The 14,639-nt window shown below is 37.9% G+C and overlaps 1 protein-coding gene across 9 annotated transcripts in view; it reads left to right on the top strand.

The window, feature by feature from the left end:
- ADAM22 (ADAM metallopeptidase domain 22) overlaps nt 1–14,639 on the top strand; it is a 270,825-nt gene that overhangs the window by 161,098 nt on the left and 95,088 nt on the right. For all 9 annotated transcript variants that reach the window (XM_069086210.1, XM_069086211.1, XM_069086212.1 and 6 more), the window contains exons 5-7: nt 1,917–1,999; nt 9,779–9,842; nt 12,180–12,249. In XM_069086210.1, the coding sequence (XP_068942311.1) occupies nt 1,917–1,999; nt 9,779–9,842; nt 12,180–12,249 (217 nt within the window). The remainder of the gene's footprint in view (nt 1–1,916; nt 2,000–9,778; nt 9,843–12,179; nt 12,250–14,639) is intronic.

Here is a 14,639-nt window from a genome sequence, read left to right as displayed (position 1 = left end):
AAGTTGAATGTTGCCCAAGGTGCTGTCTGACCTTCTTTTCCTTCTGTAAGCTCTCTCCCTTGGCCTTCCTACAGAATGTAAGCTCCATGAGGACAGGTCTATTTATTTTTTTTTTGTCTATGTAACCCTTGTTCTCAGTGCTTGGCATATGAAGGTGCTTAATTAATACTAGTGGAGTTCCATTTGTTCCCATGTTTTCCATTACTATCTCAGTTCAAATGTTTCTTTAATCAATTTATCTAGCCCGGGGTGAGGGGGTGAGGAACCTGTGTCCTTGAGGCCACATATCACCTTGAGGCCACGTGATCTGATCTAGCCCTATCTTCTGTTCTGCATTCCAGATCCAAGCCACCAGTAACCTATAACACTTATCTACCTGAATGTCCTGCCATCACTGCAAACGAAACATGTCTAACACTGAATTTATTATCTATCCTTTTAAATCTGGTCTTCCTTTTTATGTCTCTGGAGCCACCATTTAACCCAGTCTACAGTGTTCAAAATTATGTGCTCTCTATGACTCTTCCCTCTTTGTTTCTCACATCTCATATCCCTTTGTAATATCTCTCACATTCATCCCTTCACCTCTTTTCCTCCTGCCACCACGACAGTAAAGGCCCTCATTATGCCTTGTATAGATTATTTCAGTAGCCTACTAAGAGGTCTTCCTTCCTCCACCCTTCTCTCCTTAAATCCATCCTTCATACTACTTCCAAATTAATCTCCCTTATTTATACATATACTCATGACAGTCTACCATTAAAAAAAAATCTTCACTGGCTCCCTATTACCCATCAATTAAAGTTCAGATTTATCTACCTGGCACTAAAGACCTCCACAATATCTCAGAACACTAACTTTCCAAACTTATCTCATATTAGTCTCCTACATCAAGTCTATGCTCTAACCAAACTGGACAGTTCTCTGTCCCTCCTTCACCCCACTGGACCTGGCCTTACCAGTGTCTCTCACACACACTTTACATACTTTATTTCATATATTTATTCTGTGTGTCCCAGAGTCACAGAGCCAGGAGATATCAGAGGGAGACCCTGAGCTTGGAGCCTCCAGTCTTTGACAGCAGGATTTATGTGCTATGTCATGCTGCTTCCGGGACAGTGGACTTTAGGCAATTCCACAACAGGAAGAAAGGGCAGGGGAGGGAAGGAAGCAGAGATTTTAAGTAAAGGAACCTTCTCAGTCCCTTAGATTTTAGTTGTCTACTCTGCTTACTGGTAAAGCCAACCCTTGGGAAAGGAATTTGCCATATCAGACTATTTTTAGACCCTACAAAGGTAGAACAAGCAGATGTTTTGCTCTTTGTTTTCTGTGAAAATTCTATGCTTCACAATCACTTTCACTCAGGGGGGTTCAGGTAACTTCACTGCCCTACCTTGTTCTGTCATTCATAAGGAGGAGTCCTTAATTGGTGGGGAAATAAAAAGATTAGCCCACCTCTCCCTGTTCAAAGACTGCTTGGGTTTCTTTCCATGTCTCTCTCTTTTACCAGCATCACTTAGATGAAAAGACAGCTAAGTCAGCTTACATTTCCCAGTCCTTTGATTTGATTGCATGCTGACCTGCCTTTTGGTTTTGGCTTACTTGGAGAATTTATCAGTTATGCTATTTTTAATGGCTATATTTGACTTATGTGGACTTTCTCCTTCCTTCCTTCCTTCCTTCCTTCCTTCCTTCCTTCCTTCCTTCCTTCCTTCCTTCCTTCCTTCTTTCCTTCCTTCCTTCCTTCTTCCTTCCTTCCTTCCTTCCTTCCTTCCTTCCTTCCTTCCTTCTTCCCAAGTAATTGTGGTTTTAGATCTATAAGGATGGAAATTGCACTCTGGGAAGAACTTGTGTGATGCTGCTGCTTTTTCTCCCTATGATGACCAAAACCTTATCTTCTCTATTTCCACTTGCAGGGAGGAGAACATTGTTACTACCATGGGCACATTAGAGGATACCCTGATTCATTTGTTGCCTTGTCAACATGCCATGGACTCCAGTAAGTTTTATGAGTTGCTCAAATATGCTTTTTCTCTAGTGCCTTTTAATGCTCTGTCTCTGATATTACTGGGATCCTGGCCCCTTGTGGACTATATCAGGATAAAGTTTAACTTCAGATCAGGAATGGACCAGGTTCTCCCTTTTTTCTTCATCAGTTCCACAAGATATTAAGTATTGTCTACATGCTAGGTTCTGAGCTGGGGGGGTGGGACTGTAGAAGTAAAAACAAAACAAGTCCTACACTTAAGGAGTTTATATTCTAGGAATATAATTTTTCTTCTGAGAACTGTTTTAGCCTTGACTTAGAAATTTTGATACATTGTCTTCATCATTATCTCATTATCATTATTATTCATCTTTATCATCGTCTCCATCATCTTTTTCCACATACTTGTTGTTTTTATGATTTGTTCTCTAACTGAGGCCTTCTTAAATTTTTTCAACCTCATAATCCCTTTGGTTCTTCTTAAACTGTGGGCTCGACCACATATGGGGTCATGACATACAGCAGTTTAACCTACTTATTCAGGATGTCATTATTAAGTTTCCATTTAACTTTTGCTTGTGCCTCCTATATTTATTATTTTTATTGCATTGTAGCCGGTAAATGATACATTTTATTAAATCTTCTTTATATACTTATTTACAATATTTCTGTGTTCTAATATATGGTCTGTTTTTGTAAAGGTACTATATGGTGCTGAAACATATGTATATTCTTTAGTCTTCCCATTCATAAGATTGGAAGTCTTTCACCTCTAAATTCCCCAATATTTTTTTTTCATTTCTACATTTTTCATGTAAGTTCTCTTTCTGTTAGATTTGTCTAGCTAGGAACTTACATCCCAGCTATTTATAAGCCAAACAGATTTTCTGAATTGGGGCTATTATTGAAACTATGTTCTTATTATGTACTAGTTCAGAATTTTTCCTTAAGAAAATAATATTCTATGGAGGATGTCTTTAATCTGATTTTTATCAGAGTACATAGCTATGAGGTTTGAATAATTTAGTTGATGTTTCTGTGACTTTTCTCATCATTGATCTTTGTTACATAATAGTATTTTTTTACAAAAACATACTATATGTTTACCTATGTATATGCCTATATATGTTTACCCATGTATGTGTTTGCTTATGTATATGTAAATATACATAAATATATGCAAACATGCACAAATATGTATTTACATATATGTATATGTAAATGTGTATAGTCCAAACTCATGATTTCATCAGTGTGGGTAATTCCTAATGTGGAAGTTCTTTCCACTGACACAGATTGGCATATAACTTCATAGCTTGGTTTCTAAATTGCCTGGGGAGCAAGAGACTTAGTGACTTGCCCATGATTTGCAGCCAGTATAAGTCAGAGGTGGGACTAGAACCAAGGTCTTCCTAGCTTCAATGGTTTATCCATTGTACTGAGTCCCTCTATAAATATCTAACTGTAATTTATTGATGTATAACCCAATGATCTTGTATTTGGAAATGGATGATAGGAGTTCACATATTTGAAACCTTTGCTTTCAGGCAGACTAATCCTAGCCCATCCTAGATTCATGACAGCTCTGTTCCCCTAGACCTTCATGGAAGGCAGTATGTACCTCTTTTCAATGGCCTACTTCTTAGCTACCTTCATGGTAAGAAAATTCTTTCTGGAAGATAAATGTCACCTTGGGTTTGAGTTCCAACTCAGGCACTAACTAGTTTTTTCACTTGATTTTCCTCATCTTCAGTTTCTTTATCTATAAAACAAGACTAGACTAAATGATTTCTGAGATCCCTCCGAGACCCAACAATGCTGGGTATTATATAATCTAGAGTTGGTGCCAATTCGTAGTTGGAGGTTTTTCAGCTCAAAAACTGAAGTTCTATGAATAAGTGACTGGTGAGGGAGATGCTACAGAGAACCATCATGCAGCAGTCTTGAAATCAGGAAGGCCTGGATCACATCCTACCTCTAATACATAATGACTGTATGGCCCTGGGTAAGTCATTTAACCTCTCTGGTCAGCTCTTTGAGACCTTAAATTGCAGAATCTGCATTTTTTAAAAAGAGTTTTATTACCACAATCACAGAACTGGACAAAAAAAAAACTTCATTAAATCATATTCCTTCTAGGCACAGATATTGTTTCATAATTTGTAGCTTAGTGGTATCTCATAGCTATGTGCAGGTAGGAATGCTTTGGCTTAGATTTTGTTAGAAAGGAACTTGGAATAAAAATGCTTCAATGATACCCTGTCAGAGACAGTTTATCACCCAGCTCTACTTGTGGTGTCTTCCAGACTGTCAGTCAGATCAAGAAGTCCTAGAGAAAATGTATTTTTTGAAAAGTTACTAAGCATTAAATCATGGTACATGTTGTTTCTGGCAGAGGGATCATGCTGATCTAGCCATGACTTGCCTCTTGTAAATAACCAAGGACAGAATGACATAAAGATAGATTTTTTTTTTTCAATCTATAATCTTAAGGTAAAGAAAACAAAGTGGGAAATATTAAGGTTTGTGTGATTTTTTTGCACAGAACTTGCAAAGAAATATATTCCAGAAGTGAAAGGTTATTCTGTAATGTCCCTGCTCTGGGTGGCACAGTGTGACCCCACCAGCTTTGATTTTAGAACAGGTTGTCATTAGAGCACCAGGAAGGAAGCAGCTCGTATGTGAGTATACCACCCCCTGGTGGTGACTTATTAAAATGTCTGCTTTAATCTCATTTCAACAAGTTTTTATTTTCATAGAATCATGAAATTTTAGAGTAGGAAATAATGTTAGTAGGGGTGAATAAGCCCCTGTGGGCTATCAGCTTGAAAAATTTGGAAGTATCCACTCATTTTTTTTTGTAAGCAATTGGGGTTAAGTAACTTGCTCAAGGTTACACGGCCAGTTATTTCTGGGTGTGGTGCAAAGTGGAGCCCGGATTTGATCCCCACTGGACACTGGAGCTGGTGCTCTTACTCGCTGAGCCACCTGGCCTCCTCTCACTCATGATTTTTAACATTAAAGAAACTGGTATACTAAAAAAAAAAAAAAGACAAAAATGAGAGCACTTTAAAATGGAAAACAGATTTATGTTATTTGTTTGCATTTTTAACATTTAAATTCATATTTTAGTATTTAAATACAAGGATACTACCTTATTTTAAAATTTTGACTTTCATAAATCTTAGAAAAGAAAATTGCATTTATAAAATAAAGAATTATATTAATTTTAAACTCAATGAAATTAAAATATATAAAATCAAATAATTTTAAAAGATGGCAGTCACTGTTTGCTTTTTTAAATGCACGAAATTATGTATTTTTCCCGAATAATATAAAACCACTTGTCTTATATATTAAGTAGGTTACCATAGTCAGAAAGACCTGGGTTTAAGTCCTCCTTCTGACACATGCTGACTATGTGACCCTAGTCATAAACTCTTCCCTTATCCATAGATCTGACAGCTAAATTTTTGCTAACTCCCCTAATTTACCTAGAACATCACCCTTTATGTTTAAATTATTTATCTTTTTTAACTTTCCTTTGGTATTCAGTGTGAGATGTTGGTCTATGCCTAGTTTTTGCCAAATTGCTCTTCAGTTTTCCCAACAATTTTTGTCTAATGGTGAGTTCTTGTCTCAAAAGTTTGCCATTCTGGGTTTATCAGATTTCTGGTCTTTCACTACTGTGTATTATGTACCCAATCTGTTCCATTGATCCTTCCCTGTCAGTGCCCCAGGCAGTAATTTGTAAATTGCAGAATACTGAATGATCTGCCTGCATTGGTAGATGTTCCTCCATGGTGGTTTCCCATGCCCCTGAAACGATGGGGTCTATGCACTTAAGACTTTTTGGAGCTCATATATGTGAATGATATGTGCAATATTACAAACATTTTTTTAAGTGCCAAATATATGCAGATCAATATGCTAGGCATTGGGGGAACTACCAAGCTAACAAAACACAGTCCCAGACATCAAGGAGACCGCAGTCCAGAATCAGGATGAGATGCAGACACAGAGTGTTATATAATACATGAAGGGAAAGGAAACCTCAGCACTTTACAAATACCATCTTATATGATATTATCAGTAGAGGAGGGATGGTCAGAGAGCACTTCCTGGTGGAGTTTACTTTTAAAGTTAGGTTTTAAGGAATGAGTAGGAATTCAAAAGGAAAAGAGAAGGAGAGAGGGTGTTCCTAGCAAAGGAACTAGCCTGTGCAAAAAAACCAAGAATGTGGAAGAACACAATTCATATTCAAGAGGCAGAGGAATGACCCATTTGGGTGGAGCATGAGAGGAGAGTGATAAAAGATGAGCCCAGAAAGGTAGAATGGCCTCCAGGAGTGGCATGCTAGCAACCAACTACTTATTTGTTTAATAAACAACATATTGTTTATTATCTTATATATAATTATTATATATTATCTAGTAAATAACATTGTTTAATAAAATAAATTGATTAGTATTAGTTCCAAACCTAAAATACTTTCAAACTCATATATATATATATATACTTTCCTAAATGAATATTAACATGATAAGGATCACATTTGCTCAGTATTGATACCAAGGCTAAGGTCCATAGTATCTTAGAACATTAGCGATGTAAGTGCTCTTGGACATAGTCTAGTCCAATATCCATTTTATATGACATTCTGGAATTGAATTGAATTGGTCCTCGAATTGATGCCCAGTTAGGACCTAAGGGATAAAGTGATGCCAAGGAAGGAGCTTCATTTTAAGACTGCCCATTTCTGTTTCTGGAGTCATACAATTACTGACTTCGAGGGGGTGTAGAGAATAGAGAGAGTGCTAGACTTGACATTTGGAAGACCTGAGTTCAAATATTACCGTAGATACTGAATAACTGTGTGGTCCTAGGTGATTACTTAACCTTTTCAGCCTCTGTTTCTTTATCTATAAAATAGGGCTATTGCTATAATAGCACCTACATGCAAGGTGCTATTATATGAAATGATATTTTAAATAAGATAATCTAACTTAAAATGAGATAATATTTTTGAAGTGCTTTGTAAACCTTAAAATACTGTATAAATGTTAGCTATCAGTATTAGTACTTTACAAGCTCACTTTGCCTAAACCTACATCCCCACTGTGACTGCTCTCACTCCAACAATTTCTTCTAGTATCTCAAGTGTACTCACATGAGTGAACAAGTAGGTGGAAGAAGTAGGCAATAGTTGAATGGAGGAGGTAGAATGAAAAAGTCTGACCCATTACAGATATTAGTCATTTATGGTTCTAAAGTTCATCATAACCAGCTGATATCCTGATATGTGGTGATCAGAACGGTGGCTGGCTACATTTCTCACTTAAAATTCCAACCTTATAATATGTTCCCATTTAGCCAAAATGATTGGGGAACATTGTGAGATGCAATCACTTCTCTATGCATGGTGCTAGGTCTTTCCTTAATCATAGTGCTTTCTTGTAGGAGTTCTAGATGTGTTGTTGAGTTATTTTTGATCGCATCCTACTCTTCATGACCCCATTTGAGGTTTTCTTGGCAAAGGTATTGGAGTGGTTTGTCACTTCCTTCTTTATAGATGTGCCATACACGAATGACTAATTTTCTTAAAATTAGACTATAGTAAAGTACAGTGCCATTGGCTTGATTTTAAACCTTGGAACCAATCACCAAGCATTTATTAATGTTCTACTATGTTCTATTAATATTAACGGCTTATTTTGTACTGTGATCAGTGCTGGTAAAACAACTACAAAGCCATAAAACAAACCTTACTCACAAAGAGCTTATGCTATAATGAGAAAACACCAGTATATATATGTACAAGATAAATTGGAAGCTATTTGACTCAGTTGGGTAGAGCTCTGGGCCTAGTTCAAATCTGAGTTCAAATGTGGCCTCAGACCCCTACTAGCTAAAGGGACTGAACAACCAACATCAACAATAGAATAAACATAAAGAGGATAAATCAAAGGAAGGCACTGTTGTTTGAGGGCATTATGAAGGACTTCATGGAGAAGGTAGTGGCTGAGCTGCCTCTCCACGGAAGCGAGGGATTCTGTGAGGCAGAGATGGGAAGGGCGTACATCCCAGGCACGGGGAATGGCCAGTGTCAAGGCATGGAGATGGTAGATGGAGTATCATGTGTTAAGGCCAGAGAGAAGGCAGTTTGTATGCATCACAGATAGTGGGAAGGAAAGTGATACTCATGGAGTCTTCAAAGATAGTTTGGGACCTGGTTTGAAATGCTTAAAACAAGGAGTAATTTATATCTGGTTTAGAGGCAGCTGGGAGTCACTAGAGTTTAGAAGAGGAGTGACATGGTCAGATCTGTGCTTAGGAAGATCACTTTGGTAGCAGAGGATGGAATAAAATGGGGAGAGATTTGGGGCAGGGAGACCAGTTAGAGAGGAGGCTGTTGAAATAATCTAGGTGAAAAGTGACGAGCACTTGAACTAAGATGGTAGCCGGATGAGTAAAGAGATAAGATACAAGAGATATTGTGGGTGTAGAAACAGCAAGATTGGGCAACTGATTGGACACAAAGGTCACAGATCCAGGAGGCTGGAAGGATGTAGGTGTCTCCAGGAGAAACCAGGAAGATCGGAAGCGGGGAGGGTCCTGGAGAAAAGGCAAAGCTTCCATTTTAGATGTGTTAAGTATGAGATTTGGGAAAAGGAGGTGAGAATATGAAATGATGCCTTGTTAAGGGATTGGGAAGAATAGAGGAAGAAGCTCACATTAAATAGCCTCATTTTCTCAGTGAAATAAGAGGAAGCAAATTGGAATTATCAATGCAAGGTTTGTAAGTGACTTTTGTCCCTAAACCCAATTCTTACTCTTTGAATGATTGGTGGCAGAAGACACTTTAAGAACTTGTACAATTACAATGACAAAAATAATGATAGCTTGAATTGTATAAACATTAGCATTTATAGAATGAGTGATAAATGTTAATTCACAAATAGTTTTGATCATAGCTTATACAGCCTTTTAAAGAAAATTCTGGTATTTTGATTAGTTCTTTGTTTGATTCTGGATAAATGGGAAGGTTTTTTCATTTGGTTTTTTTGGAGTGCACTGAATTGATTCCCAAAGGTAAGCACTTTGGATGCCTCTGACATCCATCACTTTGCTAGCCTCATTGATAAACAGAAGACAGGGTCATATGAGTGGGAACCAGCTGAGTGGCTAGTCTTTGGGCAGTAGTGTAAAGGAAAATCGATAGACCTATTTCATGTTACCATGATAGATGCTAAGCAACAATAGTCATAGCTTCCTCTCTCGATTCTTCTGTCCTCCACTTCTGTTAATCTTTTCCCACCTTTCATTTTTTCCCCTTTAGATGCAGACCTCAATCTGTAGCTTTCTTTTCCTTTTCTATTTTCTCCTTTGTTCTCCTACTCTCCCTCCCCCCTCCCTTCCATCAGAACAATTATATAAAACAAAATAGAAGATCAGAGAACTCAATGAATACTTTTAAAAGGTTGCCAGTAATCTTGTTTGGCTTCCCACCACCTACACTCCCAGGACTTGCTTTTCTTTAGCTTATTCTCTTCTTTGAGAGCAGAAACATAGTTTAACTTTATTGTGCAGTGCCTAGCTAGCACTGAGCCTTGAAAACTCAGATACTAACATTTCTACACTGATTTGTTCATGTCATTGGAGGCAAATATAGGAGCGGAGAAGCAAGACAGAATAATAACCTGAAGGTGTAGCTGCTGGTGATTTCTTAAATGATTGGGGTCTGGAGAATAAGTCAATACCTCTGACTAATCATCTTCCTGTCCTTGACAGCGGAATGTTCTATGATGGGAACCATACATATCTTATCGAGCCAGAAGAAAATAACACCTCCCAGGTATGCTTCACTCCCGTTAGTCCAAGGGGAAGGCAGAGGTTTTATTGGTCAAAGGGAATAAATGATGCCAGCAGTTTTATGCATCTTCCTCCTTGCCCTTATAAAATCTTGATGTTGAATTTTAGGGAGGGAAGAGAAGGCAGGATTTAGGGGAACCTGGCCTGTGAGAATATATTACCAGGAGGGCTTCTGAAGCCACCAGTCTATAAGACCAGACATATTGTCTCTTTGAGGCTTCCTGAGATCTCTTCTCTCTGTATCACCCTATGTTTTCCCCAGATACCACTCTCCCTACCCAAAGTTGCTCATATTTAAAGTCTTTTTAATTATTATTTTTTATTTAACAAGAATCTATTTGTCTGTGCCTCTCATGCCCAACCTCCTGTTTCCACTGGGAAAAAAAAACCCAAAATAAAACAAAAACAAAACACTCTTAACTGATGTGTTTAGAGCAAAACAAAATTCCACATTGGCCGTATCCAAAAAATATGTCATTTAGCACCCTGAGTCTATCACCTCTCCCTCTGTCCAGAGATGAATAGCATTGTTTCCTATTAAAATCTAAGGGTAGAAATGGCCCGGGATTCTTATGGCATCCTCTTCTTTTCCTTCATTATAACAGATCTCCTTATCCATAATTAGATAAATATTGAGTTTATATCATTGACTATAGATAAAAACAGAACCCATTGACATGATGGAAAGTCAAACATGTTTCCTTGAATCCTGCAGTATTGTTCAAATGACTTAGTCAAGCAAAATAATTGAGATGAGCCCACAAAGATTTTTCCATTCATTGGCAATCTTCTTTCCAAAACCACCTTAATAATATAAATTTTCCCCATCTGCCAGTTGCTCACTGCTTCACTATTTGGTGCAGTAATGCATCTTTGAGGTGATTTCACAGATGCCTCTTGACCATGATGCTCATTCAGTGGCATCAAATTCTTAATAATCAGTATCATGAATAAATGAATGAAGGAAAAAGGAATTCTTTCTAAAGCCACTGATTATTCTTGGAGGAGAAAAGTGCTGTGCTTTCTGTTTTCACCTCCCTTTGTATGACGCTTTGATTTTAGTACAATTTTTGCTTGGGACATCGATCATTTCCTTTGGAGCGTTAGCCAGCTCTGGTGCATATATTTCTTTGGGAAAGGGGCTCTCTTGAAAAGCCAAGTCTTAAAGTGAAGTTGTTCAAGGATACATGGTTTAAGGCTGAGAAGAAATCACATAATCTGCAATGCAGTTCTTTTCTTTATCTAGTAGCGTGGGCCAGTGGAAGTATGCTGGACAAATTACCCAAAAGTCAATGGGCCAAAACCGTCTTCTATTAGGGCAACTAGATGGCACATTGGATGGACCCCTGGGCTTGGAGTCAAGAAGATATTAGTTCAAATCTAGCCTTAGACATTTGCTAATGGGCAAGTCACTTAATCTTTCTTGCCTCAGTTTCCTTATTTTTTAAATGAGGGAATTAGTCTTGATGACCTCTAAATTTCTTTCCTGCTTTAAATCCTGTGATTTTATGATTTCCAGTTAACTTTTCCATGTAATCAGATAGATCAACTCATTTGTTTTCAGTGCTATAGCACCCATGTTATTGGAGTTTGGGCTTCCAAGGAACAAAGCTCTAGATGAAGTCACAGGACCTGGTTTGAGTCTTGGCCCTGACACCCAAACCTCTGAGACTTTGGGCAGTCCCTCATTGCTCTGAGTCTCCGCTCCTTCATTTGCAAAGTGAGTGGGTTGGACTAGATCACCTTTGAGGTCTCTTCCAATTCTGTACCTAAATTCTGTCCTCCTGAGGTTAGTCAAGGACTCTTCCCTCTTATATAATGACATGCTTGCAAAATGCTGTTCTCATGTTAACCCCATAAGGTAGATAGTACCAATATTATTACCTCTAATTTTACAGATGGGGAAACTGAGGCCAAGAACAGTTAATTGAGTGGCCTGTGGCTTCATAACTCATAAGTACTTACTTATCATGTCCTTATTTATCAGTCCAAGCAGAGATTTGAATTCAGATTTCTCAATTCCAGGTCCAGACCTCTTTCCACGATGCCACATTTCCCCCAAATAATTAATACTAATAATCAGTAATTTGTATGGTACTTTATAGTTTATTACTTAACCTTGTGGTGATAGACAAGACTGTTGGAGTACAGAGAGGAGGATGGATGATGGCTCATTTCCCCTCAAGACCAAGACTGGGAATAGAATGAAAGCATGATGTTTCTAAATATATCTGGTTTTACAGCCAATAGATGGGATTGCCTGAGGCTGTGAGATGTTTTGTTTTCTATGCTTAAACTGTGCTGATTTGTGTTATTTCAGGAGGACTTCCATTTCCATTCAGTTTACAAATCCAAACTGTTTGAATTTCCCTTGGATGACCTGCCATCTGGTATGATTCCCATCTGCTCACTTTTTAAAAAGTTCTTTATTATTTCATTTCAGTGCCTTGGAACTACTCTGCATGAAAAATGTTGTTAGCCCTTAGTTGTTTATGAGAGTTTCACATGCAGAGTCATGCTGAAGTGTGAAGGAAAATACAAATTTCCTTTATCTTTATAATGTATTGGCTGGGGGAAAGTGTATCCTGGGCAAACTGAGGGAAACCTCTTTTTAAATTAGATTCCATGCAAACTAGCAGTAGAGATGCCCAATTAGAGCAAGATTGGTTTGTAGCAGTGTATCATTTTAAATGTTCAAATCTGATAAGTTAAAAAATTGGAGTAGGATGCAAAAATGGTCAATGCTTCTCATCTACAGTTAGAATTCTAAGAATTCTCCCCCTCCTTGCCATACTTTTGCCTATTTCACTAATACCTTACACCTAATTTTCTCTTTCTGGGAGCAAGAGGATCCCCTAGACATCCAAAGTTTTAAGTTACCTAGTTTGGAAATGGCATCTTCCTGCCTTCAACCACCTAGTCGCCCATGATTGAGCAGTGGATCAATGCAATGCATCCTGGGAGAGGCCTGTGACATAGTGGGAAAAGCCCAGGACTTGGAATCAAAAAACCTGCTTCTGTCACCAGCCAGCTATGTGACCTCAAACAAACTAATTAACCTTTCTGGACTTGTTTCTTCACCAGTTAAATGAGAGCATTAGAATATGTTTCCTTACATCTCTCTGATTCTGTGATTTCTTGATCCTGTTACCAAGAGATACTGGAATATATACCCTCACAAAATAAAAGAACCCCTTTGAAGGATGTGCAAATGAGAAGAGTCAGCTGGTTAATGAGGGACCTCTGTGAATGTACATTTATCATCTTCCCACACAGAGTCCTTCTTATGGGAGGAGAATTAGTAATAACCATGAAACATGAAACAAGAAATAGGCCTGAAAACAAAGGTGTGATTTAATAAGTATTCCAGGGAGTACTATCTATTAGCTAAAGCAGTAATGACATAGGACTAATGGTCCAAGTAATTAATGACATTCTTCCCTCCTCTGGTACTATTGGACTACAGACTTGCTAAAAGATACCCTATAATTTCTCATTGTCACCCAGGGTTCTTTTAAAGCAGATATTCTGTGTGATAATTTAGTAGTCCTGTCATTTATTAATGTCTATCAAACCATTCCCTCATCAGAAACTTGTCTCTGGATGAGTTTAATTTCTAGGCGCTCCCTTCCCATTTTTCCTTTTCTTTGGCATCCTATTGTTTTCTTCTCATTTCTGAGTTTGCCCCTCTTAGAAAGGTGGGATGCATTAAGGTAGCCCTTCATCTCCTCAGAAGTTTGGATAAACATTTGTCAGTTAAGAGGAAGAGAAGTTTGTATACATTTCAGCAAATGTTGGTTTAGAAGAAGCACAGAATCTACATTGATTAAGAAATTCTCTGAAAAGTAAATTTACTGCAATATGACAACCAACAGTATTCTACTTCTATATGATAATAAGAAGATTAAGGACATCCAATATGGCTCTATAGTCCCTATCTATACCAATACCTGAAAAAGAATTTCCTTTATCATGCTGCTGACAAGTGGTCATCTCGCCATTGGTTGAAGACTTCTAGGGTGGGGTAACTCATCATCTACCCTAGTCATCCATTCTGCTTTAATATATCCCCATTTGTTAGGGAGTTTTTCTAGACCGCAGTTCTAAATTTCTTTCTTTGCTACCATCTGGCCCTTTGACTCCAAATCATCCAAGGATCTTTTCACTACACCACAATACAGTTCATTATCAATAGTGAGGAACTACATGAAAAAAATATTCCAGCTGATGAACCCCTTCACAAATACAAGATGGGGTAAACACAGCTAGACAGCAGTGCTTCTGAAAAAGATCTGGGCGCCTTAGTGAACACAAGCTCACTTGGCCCCAGTTCTGTTTTTAGGGACAAAGATCCCTCTTCTCTATGACAGGTTTTTAAATACTTGAAGATAATGACTCTGCTAAGTCTTCTCTTCTTCAGGCTAAAAATCCTCTGTTCTTTCAACCAATTGTCATAGAATATAAACTCAAGGTTGTTCAACATCCTAGGTGCCCTTCTCTGGCCACTTCCCAGCTTATCAATGTTCTTCCTATCATGAGGTGCCCAGAACTAAACATAATACTGGACCTCAGTTTCCTTACCTGTAAAAAGAAGGGATTGGAGAAGATGAACAATATCCCTTCTAAGGCTAGATTGATGACCCTAGAAGAGCATTAGAGAAAGGCAAGATAAAATCTAACTATTTCAGCATCATTAATTAATGTGACTTGGACACCTGGAATATAATATTAGATCAATATATGGTATTTCTTATAGTTCTGACATATTTTCATAAGTAAA

Source organism: Petaurus breviceps, unplaced genomic scaffold, assembly GCF_028583685.1.
Source record: "Petaurus breviceps papuanus isolate PSGF00001 unplaced genomic scaffold, PetGlider_PUasm1.0 178, whole genome shotgun sequence".
In the NCBI taxonomy this organism is placed as follows: Eukaryota; Metazoa; Chordata; class Mammalia; order Diprotodontia; family Petauridae; genus Petaurus; species Petaurus breviceps.
Note: the sequence above shows the minus strand (reverse complement) of the source record. Positions and strands in the feature narration are given on the sequence as shown.